The sequence below is a fragment of the Eublepharis macularius genome, chromosome 11 (assembly GCF_028583425.1).
Source record: "Eublepharis macularius isolate TG4126 chromosome 11, MPM_Emac_v1.0, whole genome shotgun sequence".
Taxonomy (NCBI): Eukaryota; Metazoa; Chordata; class Lepidosauria; order Squamata; family Eublepharidae; genus Eublepharis; species Eublepharis macularius.
In genome coordinates, this window is record NC_072800.1 from 37,459,220 (window position 1) to 37,473,171 (window position 13,952).

The 13,952-nt window shown below is 41.1% G+C and overlaps 1 protein-coding gene across 1 annotated transcript in view; it reads right to left on the bottom strand.

The window, feature by feature from the left end:
- Positions 1-1,318: 1,318 nt before the first annotated feature.
- Positions 1,319-13,952, bottom strand: part of CMTM8 (CKLF like MARVEL transmembrane domain containing 8) — a 44,129-nt gene continuing 31,495 nt past the window's right edge. Inside the window, exons 2-4 of the mRNA XM_054991242.1 lie at positions 10,636-10,809; positions 5,780-5,896; positions 1,319-4,302 (exon numbers count right to left, since the gene is read on the bottom strand). Of these exons, the coding sequence (XP_054847217.1) occupies positions 4,219-4,302; positions 5,780-5,896; positions 10,636-10,809 (375 nt within the window). The 3' untranslated portion in view covers positions 1,319-4,218. The remainder of the gene's footprint in view (positions 4,303-5,779; positions 5,897-10,635; positions 10,810-13,952) is intronic.

Genomic DNA, 13,952 nt, shown 5'->3' on the forward strand with positions numbered 1-13,952 from the left:
GAGAACAACAGTTGCTGGTCTCCCAGGGAGCAGGAGTGTGATGGGAAGAAGCTAATCCATATGAATGGCATCTGGGACAGCAAATCTGCTTGAGTGGTTCAGCCCCCCAGCGGTTGGGTAGAATGATGCAAAATCTCAGATGTGAAGGACTCCCCCCCCCCCACCTTTTACTTCTTGAGAACTAGCCACATGCAAGTCTTGCAGCTAGGGCCTCAGGAATGCTAGAATGCTGTGCCTTTCTCTGCAGGCTTTCTGGCCTTTGTATTCTGCCACCATGATCAGTGGATGATTCCAAATTGGTGTCTCCCTCTCTGGCTAAGGGAATGTTCTGCTGTGCATGAAGCATGGGTTCTAGGCCTTCCTCCTGCTCCTGTTTTGCTGTTGATGTTGTTGCTGACCAAAACATTTAATCCTTATTTTCACTCCCTTTCCAACATCATTTTTTTCCTAGCGAGCTGTTGGTGAGATGGCCAGGATGCCTTCTCTGAATGTTAAATTGTGTCATCGAGTTAGTCCTAGTTTTGGTTGCTCTTTCCTTGCAAAAAGGTCAGTCTCTTTCCAGGGGCAACATTCCTGCTTTTGGACTTGAGCCCTTGTCTGGAAGAGTTTGTGTGTTTTCTCAGGTGGGGAGGTCTCTAAAGCCATGGAAGTCGCTGGTTAATATGTCTTTCCTTCCTTCCCTGAGAGTCCACCTGGCAAAAAAACCTGGCAAATGAGTAACTTGTTTGCAATGGAATATCCAGGACTGCAGCTGTGGGGAGCCTATGGGGCGTACCACAGTCCTTCATACAGTTGTTCCTTCCATGTTCTGCTGTGTGGGTGGGATGTAGAGCGTGCTGATGTCAGAAGCAGTGTGCATGCATTGGCTTTTCCATGTATGGTTAGCCTGAGAACTTCATCAGCATGCCACACCATAAGTGGCAGATGGACTCCAGCATTATTGCTCTGCTGTAAGCTCCCTAGAATAATACAGTTTCTGTTATTTCTCTGCTAGGAGAGCACATTTAGTATTCTAAGGTTATATCAGCAAGACACCAGTGTACCAAGACCTTTCAACTGGGCTGTTAGTGATCTGCCTATGTTCCATTAGCATGTATAAAACCCTCCTGGTACAGTTAGTCTAATTTGTACATGCCCTTTTCAGTTTGCTCATGCCCTTTTCAGTTTAGTGTATGAAGCTTTCTACAGCTGCGAAGCTTTCCTACAACTATGATACGTATATAACTTATGGCCCTTTTGATGTATGTTCTGACTGGCTGGTTTTCTTTTCCCCCCTCCCACCCCTCTAGAACTTAGGGGGAATAAGGGTACTCTGCACTTAAAGAAGAGTCACAGTAAATCCACATTTATTGAAACTGCATCTCACAAGTCAAGAAAGAGCAACACCACAATAATGTAATTAAGTTTTTTTTCCACTGTCATGTACAAAGAACAGTTTATAGAAAATACAAACCCAGTTTTCTACCAAATATCCAGTGGAGATATTTGCGGCACCATTTAAGATGAAAAACAATTCATTTTTTAAAGTTAGGCTTGCTAGTCTTAATACACTAGTTTAAGGTAATAAAATAGAATTAAAACCAACACACTTTGACTTTCAGGCTGTATTATATAAATCAGTCAATGGCTGGTATTCTGTCTAGAACTTTCACTGATATCAAAGGGTTTTTTCCCCAATGAATTCCCCCTACTTAGTTATTCCTTGGGCTCCCACATTCCCCAGGAGCAGCATTTCAAGGGGCATTGGTGGGGGTGAAATCAGCACAAACTGTCCCCTTCTTGTTTGCTCAATTTCTAGTTCATGTGGCTGGTACTATGAAGTGAGCTAGTTGTTGTTCTTACTGTGATTACATTTTTTTTAATGAAAAAGACTTCTGAGAGACCACCATATCAACAACTATGTCATGTTTTCTACTTATCATTAAATTGAAGTTTTCCCATTGCAACAGCTTCAGAACAGCTTGCACTGTTGGCTTTTGGCAGAGCTAAGGAGCCAGGTCTGCTGTATAAATATTCGCAAGGCTGTGTTCTGTTCATTGGAATACCAGAAGCTCAACATTTCCCCCGTATGCTAACTTCAGAGATGAATTAGACTTGGCATGCTGATCACTTGACCAGTTACAAATTGTTGATTGACCTCCTATTATTTGATTGCAGTTGAATAGTCCATGAATCCCAGAATGCTACTATGTAGACAGTTTACCTTTAGAGATTAAATTACAGTGTCACTTGTTAGCCTGGAGAGAAATGAGGGGTCCTCCCTGCTTAGCCTGGTTGGGGCAAGCCTAACCTTGCAGCAAAAAAGAATCAACTAACATGTGTTTGTAATTAGTCTAAGTGTTTGCCATGCTGACAGTTAATGCTTTAATACTCAACTGTTATTGGACAATACTTGAAAATCTCTGACCTGTCAAATTCCCAAATAAATAGCCTGAATAGCCCAGACTAGCCAGTTTGGAAGCCAAGCAGGGTTAGTACTTGGATGGGAGACCACCAAAAAAGACTGGAGATGCTATAGAGGGGAAGGCAATGGCAAACCTCTCTGCTTATCTCTGGTGTTGAGAAGGTTGCCATTAGTTGCAACTTGATGGCACTTAATTATTTTTAATCAGGATGCATTAGAGTGCAGTCCTCTTATGGGTTGGATCTAGCTTAAATTTTCCATCGGTAGAACAGAACTTTCCTGGCCCTTCTCTCTCACTACAACTGTCTGGTCTCCTTAAGATGATGCTCTTGGGGGATATGAGGGAGACGTGTTGTTTGCACTGGAAAGGGGGCATCAGTGAAAATTACCGATTCAGTCTGAATGCTAAAACTTTAAGACTGGCTTTAAAGTGGGAATGTTTTCCTGAATACAGAAAGTTTTCTAGCGCATATAAAAATATTATAAATTATTTTTGCCTGTACCTCAGTGTTTCTGAGACAGTGGCACTTAATTATGCAGAAATTTTAACAGTTACATTTACAAAATAAGAAAAATATGTATACTGAGCTGTATTGACAATTTTGTTACAATAGAAAACATATTGCCTAGGACACTTAACTATGTGTTAAGCATCCTTTACACATAGTATAAAATCTTCCACACATAATACTTCATCAGACAGAGGAGAGGGTTGCTTCCCTGCTACAAAACGAGCATGTTTTAAATATGTCCCTGTTTCAATCATACTTACAAAAAAACACTGTCCATGAAATCTAAGGCTGAAATAATGTCACAGCCATAAGATGTGTGGTTGTCGCCAACATGCGAGCTCTCTCCTTTATATAGTACATGCCAATCCTGTGTATCCCTGTGGAGGAAAGTTACTACTATATGCCATGACATCCAAATCAGCTCCACCATAGTTATGGCTAGGCATGAGTTAGAGCCAACCAACTTTTTCTACTGGTGAAAAAGGAAGACTAGCCAAAATGGCTAGGCTGAGAATCATAGGGCCTGTATGTAAAACAGTCATGCGGGAGCGAAGCTGTAGGGTAGAGAGGAACTGGGTGAGAATAAGTGCAAAAGTTGGCTGGCTTCAACCTTATGCTTTGCTTCCTAACTGGAATCAGGGCCCAACTAGATGTGACAGCATCCCTTAGGTTTGACCTGGGGATGCTGCTGCCATTTTAGAGCCTAACACAGGTGATTTAAAAATGCTATGAGGGCCTGCTGCGGCTCTGTGAGACCAGCCACGCTTGCTCCCCCCCACACTTTTCAAGTGCCAAAACAGCTGCAGGGAACACCGTTTTGGCACTTGAAAAGGCATGGGGGCTGGGAACAAGAGCACCCGATCCTGCCATGTTGTGGGCCCCATCCAGAGGAGGCCCTCGTAGCATTTTTAAATTGCCCACTTGATGGCTCTAAAATGGTGGCAGCATCCCCAGGCCACTACACCCAGTTGTGTTCTCAGAATGCCACTTCGGATAGTGATAGGATTGTAGTTAAGAATAATTTATGGTTTCCCAATTTGGGCATCAAAGCAGATTATTGTGAACTAAGAAGAGGAGGAAGATACTGCCATGACCAAGTGAGAGAGAAGAGGAAAACAACAGCATGTTTCTAGTGGCCAAACACTAGTTTGAATGAAGGCATTGGGGTTCACAGCAGAGTGCACCGGATAAAGCTGCACATACACTATTTTGGAAACAAGCCAATACTCAGTCACATAGTATAGATCTTCTAGACACATTATATCTGTGCGTTTGTTTTTCTTTTTTCTTTCAAGAGAATATTTATTGTAAGGTCCGCGATCTCCAAGATATAAAACTAAAATAGGTATTTCCAGCATAGCAGAATGTGACAGCGAAGGCAAAGAACTGTTCAAAGAGAAAAAGAAAAAAACACCTGTTAAAAAATAGCAGGGATCATTTAGCAGATTATTTGTAGTCAATGATAGTTTACAAAGACACAAAAACATTCTACAGTTTTACTTCACTGTTGTCGTACAGGATGCCTGAATGCTGCAATGTTTGTAAAAATTCTGCAATCTATGTGAGCAATCCTTACTGACTTCAGCACACAGGCTATTTATAATGCCACCAGCTTTTTGTCTTTAATTAGAATAAACCACTGTGGGTCTTTTGTTAATTGGTTCTTAACTGTGTGTTTAAATACTACTGCATCTGGGTGTTCTGTGGCTTGCAAACTTTGGTCAATGACGCCCAATTCTGCCAACATGAATCATACTGAGATACTATATTCAACAATTCCATGAAATATTTTAGTATATTTACACAAATACTGCATTCTTAAATCCTGACAGTAACTTAACACTATTCCTAATAGAACGCTCCCCTTCCATTGTCTGAACTCCCTTGACAAACTATCAATTCTTTCATGCAAGAAAATGTGAATACTATACATTTATCATATTTATCATTTATACCTCTTTCCTTCATAAATGAGGAACCAAAACAACTTGCATTGTTACTTTGCCTCTATTTTATCTTCACAACAACTGTCATGGATATAGCTAGAACTATAGGGGAACAATTGCTGGGTACGACCAAGGAAATTATTCAAGACACCTTTGCACATGGAAACAGGGCTAGCCCAAACCCATAACTAGATAGACCACAAAGGGAGTCTAGAGACCTAGAAAACAATACATAAAAACAATACAGTTACATGGTTGTATTGCCATGTGTAGATCAGAAGAGCCATCTAACTCATACTAATACATACAATGTACCAAGGTCCAGGTCCAGGGAGTATCTGAGAATGGCAGGAATGTCTAACTTCATAGAGGCTGGCAACATTATTCAGAGATAGATGTATTGGTGGGCCAAAAGATATTCAGATGTATGAGAAGTATGTATGTAATCACTAATTCTATATAGACTTTGGTAATACAAAAAGTACCAAGAATGAACTAGTTATTGTTATATGTTCCAAGAAGATATTTCAAATATGGATAATCTTGTTTTGTGTATGAAATCATAAAAGATAGTAAATTAGCCAAGAATGTAAGTCTCTGGAGCAACTACTGTTAAGAAAAGGTTCTGAAACCCTACAAATATGAAAAGCTTCTTTTGAGGGGCTCCTTGCCTGTAACCTTGGCACGCACACACACACACACACACACACAGCGCCCCCATTCTCTCACACATATACAGTGATCTGTATCTTACCACTCCACTCAAAGTTTGAAGCCCTTCTCCGGCCTACCTTTAACTAAAATGGTTCTGCTGGACAAGAAGACTCCTTAGGCGGGAAGAAGCGTTCAGACTTTGAGGAGTGGAGTGGTAGGATACAAACGACTGAATGCCATTTATGATTTTATGGTGTACTTACTGAAGAAGCTGCCCAGCTGTTATAGTTGTGGCTATCCAGTTCTTTGGTGACTGCAGATGCTTCTACAATGGCAGCAATGAAGTACAAAAGAAAGGCACTCCCATTAAAAAACAGACCCTGTACGTGAACAAAGAAAAACAAGATGGTAGTTTTTTCATGCACACTACCTACATAAGTGGAAATCAGATGAACAATACGAGAACTTGTTGATATTGCCACAGTCTACATAGTGCTCAGACTATCCTTCACTGTAAACCTATCTAACGCTGTTGGCGTCTAACTGAAGTTAAAGTTTACCCTAGGATCTGTCCCAGGAACATCACCATGTGGAACCACTGATTTGCTCCCATGTTCCAGTTTAATGAGTTAGTTGCTTTCTTTCCATAAAAGACAGATTTGCTGTGGGGAATGGCTGTGATTCAGTGGGAGGAAACCTGCTTGGCTTGCAGAAGGTCAGTGGTTCAATCCCTGGCATCTCCAATTAAAAGACCAGGTAGTAGGTAATGTGAAAGACATCTACCTGAGTCCCTGGAGAGAGACTGCCAGTCTGAGTAGACAATACTGATCCTGATGGATGGATAGTCTGATTCAGTATAAGGCAGCTTCAAGGGCGCCATGTGTTGCTTCATGTGTTGCAGTGATTCTCAAAGAACATTGCTCATGTCCTCAGGAGCAGGTCCACTGCATGAAAAGGGCTCTAACAACAATCGGGTATTACCCTTCCTTGAGCCGATCAGCCAGAGAGAGCCTTCCCACCAGTAGATCTACTGAAGACTAGACATCCCAGCCTGCCACTTCACATGTTGGGCTGGGTGCTTTCTTATAAGTAATTCTTATGCTGCTGTTGAGCCATATGCTTTACATATCCATAAAGAGCAGTGCATGAAAGACAAGGAAATAGACTGCATTGTTTCTTTTCCTGAAAAGAAGCTGGGTAATCTGAACACTGAAAAAAACACATTCCTGAAAATTTAAGGTATTAAAGTGACCTGTTTAGCTATTAGGTGGGATCCCACATTCTCACTTTGTGTTACAGAACAGAGCTCCTCATCAGACAAAGAGGCCAAAAGCTTAGAGGAGGAGGCAAGTAGACAACAACACCGCAGAAGCAGGCAGTTGAGACACCTCCAGGAGCCTCCTTTGATGGGCAGGAGGAAGACTTTTGCTGTTTTCACACATGCTGAATAATGCACTTTCAATCCACTTTACCAATTGTTTGCAAGTGAATTTTCCTGTTTCACACAAATTCAGCTGCAAAGTGCATTATTCAGCATGTGTGAAAGCAGAGACACCCCACTCATCTGGGGATACAGCCCTGCCTTCTGATTCAGAGTTGGACGTTGAACCCTCCACCCCAGAGCCTGCTGAACCAGAGCTCTCTCATTCACCAACCCCTCAAGCTCTGATCCCCCTCAACTCGTTGCACTACTCACTGCCATAACTGGGCACAGCATCTTTACCTAATGGCAGCCTGTTCCTGGAGAAGAGGGCTCTATATCTCCACCTCATTGTAGGGTATCAAAGGCCTCATTCCACCTTCTGCCTTTGCTGGAACTACATCTGTGCTATAGTGCTGGCAGCCACTGGACTCCTAGACCTCAATCCTGCACAAGACACTCTACTAGAAGAGGTGCCTTCTTTTGTAGAAAGTGCCTTCCATAGTGAAACAGACCCATAAGATCCAATCTGGTGCCTTATTCTTATACAACACACCATGTTCTTCATTCATGCAAGCACAATGTTTTGATACAATGGTCAGGGGGTGGCAGTTCCACCAATACATTCACCTATTCCAGAGGAGCCTCTGACAGGAGACGGCCTTGCTCAGACACCACTGAGGCAGGCAGTTTAAGCAGGGGCTATAGGGGAAGAAGCTAGGGCAAGGCCACACCCAGAGGAGCACCAGCAGCCGCCTCAGGCCTGCAAGGCTCAGGCAGCAGACTGTACCTGGTAACAGGGCAGAGGAGGAGGCCAGTAGTAGCTAAGGCCTAGGCAGGCAGAGCAGCCTCTTAAAACTTCTGAGGAGGGCAGGACAGGAGAAGGGAGGGCCCAGCCAGGAATGCCATTGGTCCAGATTTCCTTCACTCACCTTGGGCCCACCCATGAAGAGAAAGCATTCGGGGGGGGGGGAGGCCAGGGTCAGCCCACCCACAGACAATCCTTTATTAGACTGGTCCAGGGTGGGTCAAGTGGGAAAGGATAGACTATTTCTAAGATCCTTTAGGAGGAGGGAAGGTAACTGTGATAATCTCATTCTAAGGCACATCCATAGCTGGACTAAAAAATGGGATGTTGGAGGGTGTTAGATGCTCAGGCTCTGATCTGGTGCTGGAGAAGTCTGGCAACAAATTGGTTTCCCTATTCAAGTCAATGGATAGAACAGACAATTACAACTAGAGACTGTCAGAAGGCCAGGCCTCAGTTCAAGGTTGCCAGAGATGGGACCAAAGCAGGCAGAGTCTGGTTTTGAGGAGTCAAGTGAAGTACAGAGCACTGAGGTCAAAAGTAAACAAGGCCCAGCAGTCAGAGAGGGAAACTTAAGCTCGTTCTGGGCTCGGTTTTATCTCGGGTGATACGCTGTCCAGGTTGAAGAAATGATCCTCAAGTCAGGGTTTATAGAGCCTGAGGCACCCTCATTGGCCTCCTGCTGTCATTTGCTGAGGCCCAATCACGGGATGCCTGAAGCTAAACTGGAGATTGAAGCCCAGATGGTACTCTTGGGCTGCAGAAAATGTTTGACTCTCCTGAAAAATTGCAGCTAGCTCTGTGGTGTAGGTTGCAAAGGGTTGGGGCCTAGCTGGTAGAAGGCCTATTTTCAATCCTACCTGGCTGCCTTACAGAGATGCCGATAATGTGAATGGCCAGATCTTTAGAGTTTGCTCAACTTATTTAAGACACTCTTAGCCTACTTTTCTCCAATAAACGGACTTAAGGTTGATGGTTGTTGTGGGTTTTCTGGGCTGTATTGCCGTGGTCTTGGCATTGTAGTTCCTGACGTTTCGCCAGCAGCTGTGGCTGGCATCTTCAGAGGTGTAGCACCAAAAGACAGAGATCTCTCAGTCTTAAGGACTTAAGGTTGGTTTAACTAACCCAACCAACCCCATTTCTTGTATAGCACCCCCACTCCCAAACAGTCTGCTTGCAAGTGTGTGTGCATATTATACTTCCTTTGCAAATTACTAATCTCTCCACAGAATAGGGTTTTTTTTAAAAAAAAACTTCCCCTGATTCTATTAGACCTGAATTAAATGTAATGCTGGCGAGACAAAAAGAACTTGCCCATGGGACTTTGCACTCACACCAAGTGTTGTATAATCTAGGCTACCAGCTGCACAAGAAACTCTTTCCCTACTGATGCCTAATGTCTTGAATTGTCCTGTCCAGAAATTGTATTGTAAACCACCTGAAGAACGTTATTGCTGGAAGGCAATGAGTGTTTTAAACAAAATATTGATAGATAGAAATGAGAGATTTTTATTATTTACTTTATATGTACCCCATCTTTCTCCCCAATGGGGACCCAAAGCAGCTCACGTTGTTCTCCTTGCCTCCATTTTATCCTCACAACAACTCTGGGAGGTAAATTAGGCTGAGAATTGTGTGACAGGCCCAAGGTCACCCAGCAAGCTTCCATGGCAGAGTAGGGATTCGAACCTGGGCCTCCCAGATCCTAGTCTAACCAGTTTACCATGTGGGCTCTTAATCAATTTTAAATAAATTGAGACATTTATTGGGGCTTCTGTACTTATAGCAGTGGCAACAAAAAAAATCTACCTTCTGTGGTATTTTGGATCTTGTCAGGAAACTGGCTGGGAAGCAAATGAGAGGGGTTTGCTTGACCTTGTGATCTCATGATAATACTCCCTCCATTGAGATGAACAAGGAAATTGTTAAAGGATTTTTTTAGACCCCTTTTCATAAAATCTTTTTACGAGCATACATTCAAGCTGACAGCACATAAAGCATGCAGACACATGAGATAGCCTTGTTCTAGTGTCACAATTCTTCCTCAGATATCCTGGAGATGAGATAGGTCTCTGGTAGGTGAGAAAGGTCACTGAGTGAAGTATAAACATTTTCTTGTTTTGGTTAAGATAATTAAGATTTTAACCTTGAATGCATTCCTTCCCAGGAAGAGAACAGAAACACGTCTCAAATGTTTGTATCATTTGTCACTCAAGTTTGTCAGCTACCCTGTATTCTGGGAAATGTATCATTTTGCATCATTCTGTGTCATTCTGACAGGGTGTTTATACTAAACTTTTGATCTTTTATTGTGTAAACAAATAGCAATTATTCTGTAAACAATCAGTGCTGAGAGTATATAAAGCCCTTCAATGTAATTGGTCCTTACACATTTCAGCCTGAAATTGGTGATATGTGTCATGGACTTATTCTATAAACAATAAACCTGTATTTCTTTATAAGATCACTGCTTCTGGTATCTTGATTCTGTGTGAGGTTATTGCCTGAAGAGGATTAGAATTAAAACACAGAGTACTCTAAAATAAATCCCCCTTCAGAAACTCTACTCATAAAAGAGAGTTTGATGAACACATAGGATTCGCCTGTGTTTTTATAATAGCTATACCTATTTAACTGCAGCAAATAAAAATAGCTGTTGTCAGTTCAGTCAGAACAATTTGAACAAACTACAGCATGCTATAGACATACAGCATCCTGTGCCTGTATAGATGTGTATGGTTTATATTTTGTATATAAATAAAACCCTTATCGATGAGGTGCCTGTAATCATAGTATAAAACTATGAACGAACACAACCCACATGACGCTGTGGTGTCCAGGTAGTTAAAACAAAGAAACCATTAATACAGAAGGGAAGCAGTTATACTCACCACCGTGGTCCATGGCACCTGTGGAATTCTGGTGTAAGTCATTGTCATGTAGATGATTAAAAAGAAGAGTGTAAGAACCCAATAAAATACAGCCACAAACATCACCCAGCCAAAGACAGGATACAGGAAATATTCTGTTCCAGCAATCAGTGTCCATACCAACAAGCCTAGCACCTGCAGAAACAAAGGAAGAAACATATTGTCATCCCCGCTAAAAGGAACACACATACAAGCCCCAAATATGTAAAGCATCTTCAGGTTTTCAAAACTTCAAATCATATAATCCCATTCTAAAGATCTACTCTTTCGTACTGGCCCACCGCACACATTAGCCTTCACCTCAGCTTTCATTCCTGACATCATGGGAGGATGCTGTCAACCCTAGTGGCCACTGTTGGGTTGGTGCAAGGAAACGGATGCAGAAAATTAATGTGGTTAAGTTTATGCAAACACGGGGGCTGGAGTGGTTGGGCGGGGGTGTCACTTGCCAGATGCCAATTTCAGTGATGTATTCCTATGACAACTGTAATGTCACGTTCCCACTCCTAATCCACTATACCATTTTGATTTGTGAAACTAACCATGACATCTTAAATAGTTACACCCTTCTAAGCCCACTGAAATCAAAGGGTTTAGAAGGCTATGTTTAGGAGTATACTATAGGTCACTGAAATATAGAGCCACCTTAAGCATTTCTTTGCTTGTACAGCAAGTCCAGGAACTGGGACAGTCATTTACCTTTAATCTACAAGGTATACTGCAAGGTATCTGATGAGCTTTGAGTCTGTCCATTCCAAGTATATTTCATTTGCTGCCTGTGCTTTAGAATAGTTTGGTTGTGACAATGCAGAAAGTGTCAAGATAGCCAGCCTTTCATAAGCCTAAAAGTTTCTACTGTTTCAGTGAGTTCTTTCTTAGCAGGTACTTTCTAAATTAATACTACAGTTTCTTGCTGGCAGATGATTAATGCTTTAAGCAACTTATTTTCTTTGGAGAGGGCTGTGTTCAAAATGCGTTCGTTTGCTTTTTTTTAATTGTGTCATGTAGGCTGTTGACATTTTTGTTATATGGGTATATGGCAAAGGTAAGATAATACTTTAAATGCATTTAAATAAAGAAATATACTGTGTGGGCAATAACTTAAAATGCAGAGAAATTAACTTTGGTTTCAGTGCAATCAGAATTTTACTCCATCTCTTATATGTCTCATATGGGAAATTTCTATGGGAAATTGCTTTATATAAATGTCGACAAGATAATTGGTTCCGGTATTGTTTACTATTATTCCCCTACTAAAACTATAACTATTGCTAAATACAAGGCAGGAATAATTTCTAAGTAGATTACTTGAAAGGGAAAAAGATGTTGCCAAATATAGTCTTCAAAGCTTCAGATAACTACATTCAGTGTAGATTATAAAGTTTGATTGTTTAAAAAAATTTAGGTTAACCAAAGTAAAATATGTAGCATTAGATGAATACTCCAAATCTCATTTATACATTTATCTTTTCTCTGATCAGCTCTCTAGAAGAGAAACAAGGGAATCACTAAATTTTCAGGAAAGAGTTCCGATCATCCATTCATTTTAATCTTCCATTTTGTGCCTTGGATCACACATCATTTATACACACAGTGTTTTATGTAACTGCATGCTCATAAGATTATTTGCTTAACTTGATTACTAGCAGTCAACACAAATACTCATCATTCTTTTTTTATACAAGGTATCAGTTGCTGACTGTATTTTTATAGCTACAGAAAATAAAAATTAGCTTCTCCGCTTCTTCTGCCACTTGAGGTCACCATTGTTCCACAGAAAAATTTCATTCCGCCACAGAACTAACAAAGCAGTTATAACACATTTGTTGAACCTTATCTATAGTTTAAGACTCGATCAAACCTACATTTCTGAGAAACACAAACTGCAATAGTTCAGACATCTAACACTTCAAGTTCCATATATTCCATGTTGATCACATCTCTGGTTGCTTTTTATAATTTCTAATTTAACAATGGCTAACCAATGGCTTTTTCTAAGCCTTCTTGCAGGCAACACTTGCTTTATCGCTACAACTGTTATCACTTGCCAGGCGTTACCTTTCCTTTGTTCCAGGAGCAAATGTATTGGTATTTTGCTATTAGCAAAACAACTGCTTGCAAACTGGAAACTAGGCTAACGAAAGTATGCTCTTTACTCCTCCTTCCTCTCTGGATCAGATTCCCTCCCCCACGTTTCCCTTGTTTTACCTTATCTATGATTTAGCCATCGTACATATGCATATACGATGATGATGATGATGATTTAAGAAAAGGACTGCTGATGTTAACATTGGATTATTACCATAATCACTTGCCGAAGTGTTCTTCACAAGATTATTATTGTGTACCACTTTCAATACTTACCGTCACCTGCATTTTAAACAGTGGTTTCTTTATTTTAAATATGCTTTTCTGAGATATATTTGTTTGATCTACTACTTTCTAAGTAGGTCCTATAAAGTTCAACTGGCATTGTCTAATCCACATTGCCAGAAAAGACATTCTTTGTTTTGGCGCAGTTAATGCTTTCCTGGGCACCTTATGTACTTTAAAGCACACATTTTCCCCACAGCTTTGAGATATAATAGATTAAGAAGCATCTTGATATTTGAAGCTGGTTCAGGGAAACGAAATGCTATATTGTATTGAGCCTGACAGACTCCAAACTAATATTGCATATTTTTTGGTTAGAATTTAAAAGGTCAAAACAGCTTTAGGCTTAGACTGAATCCACATCTATATGTAGGTAAAAGAAAATACAGGGAGTGGATTTCACAAGTGTTTCAATGTCTCTTGCAACTTGATGAAATATTCACAGGCCTAAGCAGCTAAGAAAACATATCGACACTAATCACACTGAACACACACTAGAACAATCCATTCATTATTAGTCTGTTTTCTCAGGCACTTTGGTGCACTGCAAACTGGACAAACTACCACAGTTATGTAAGCCCATCTCATAATATCCTAATTGTCCCCTTATTTTACAAGCACTTGGTTCTTTGGGGGCTTGTAGAAACAGTGTTGGCTCTTGCCTTTATAGTCAAGAAAAAATAGCCAGTGTGGTGTGGCAGAGTATCAGACAAGGATCTGGGAAATCCAGGTTCGACACCCCACTCTGCCAGGAAAGTTTGCTGGTAACCTTGGGCCAGTTGCACACACACTCAGCCTAACCTACCTCACAGGGTTGTTGTGAGGATAAAATAGAAGAGAGAAGAAGGATGTAAGTTTTTGGTGCCTCTTGGGGAGAAAAGTCGGGTACATATGAAATAAATAAA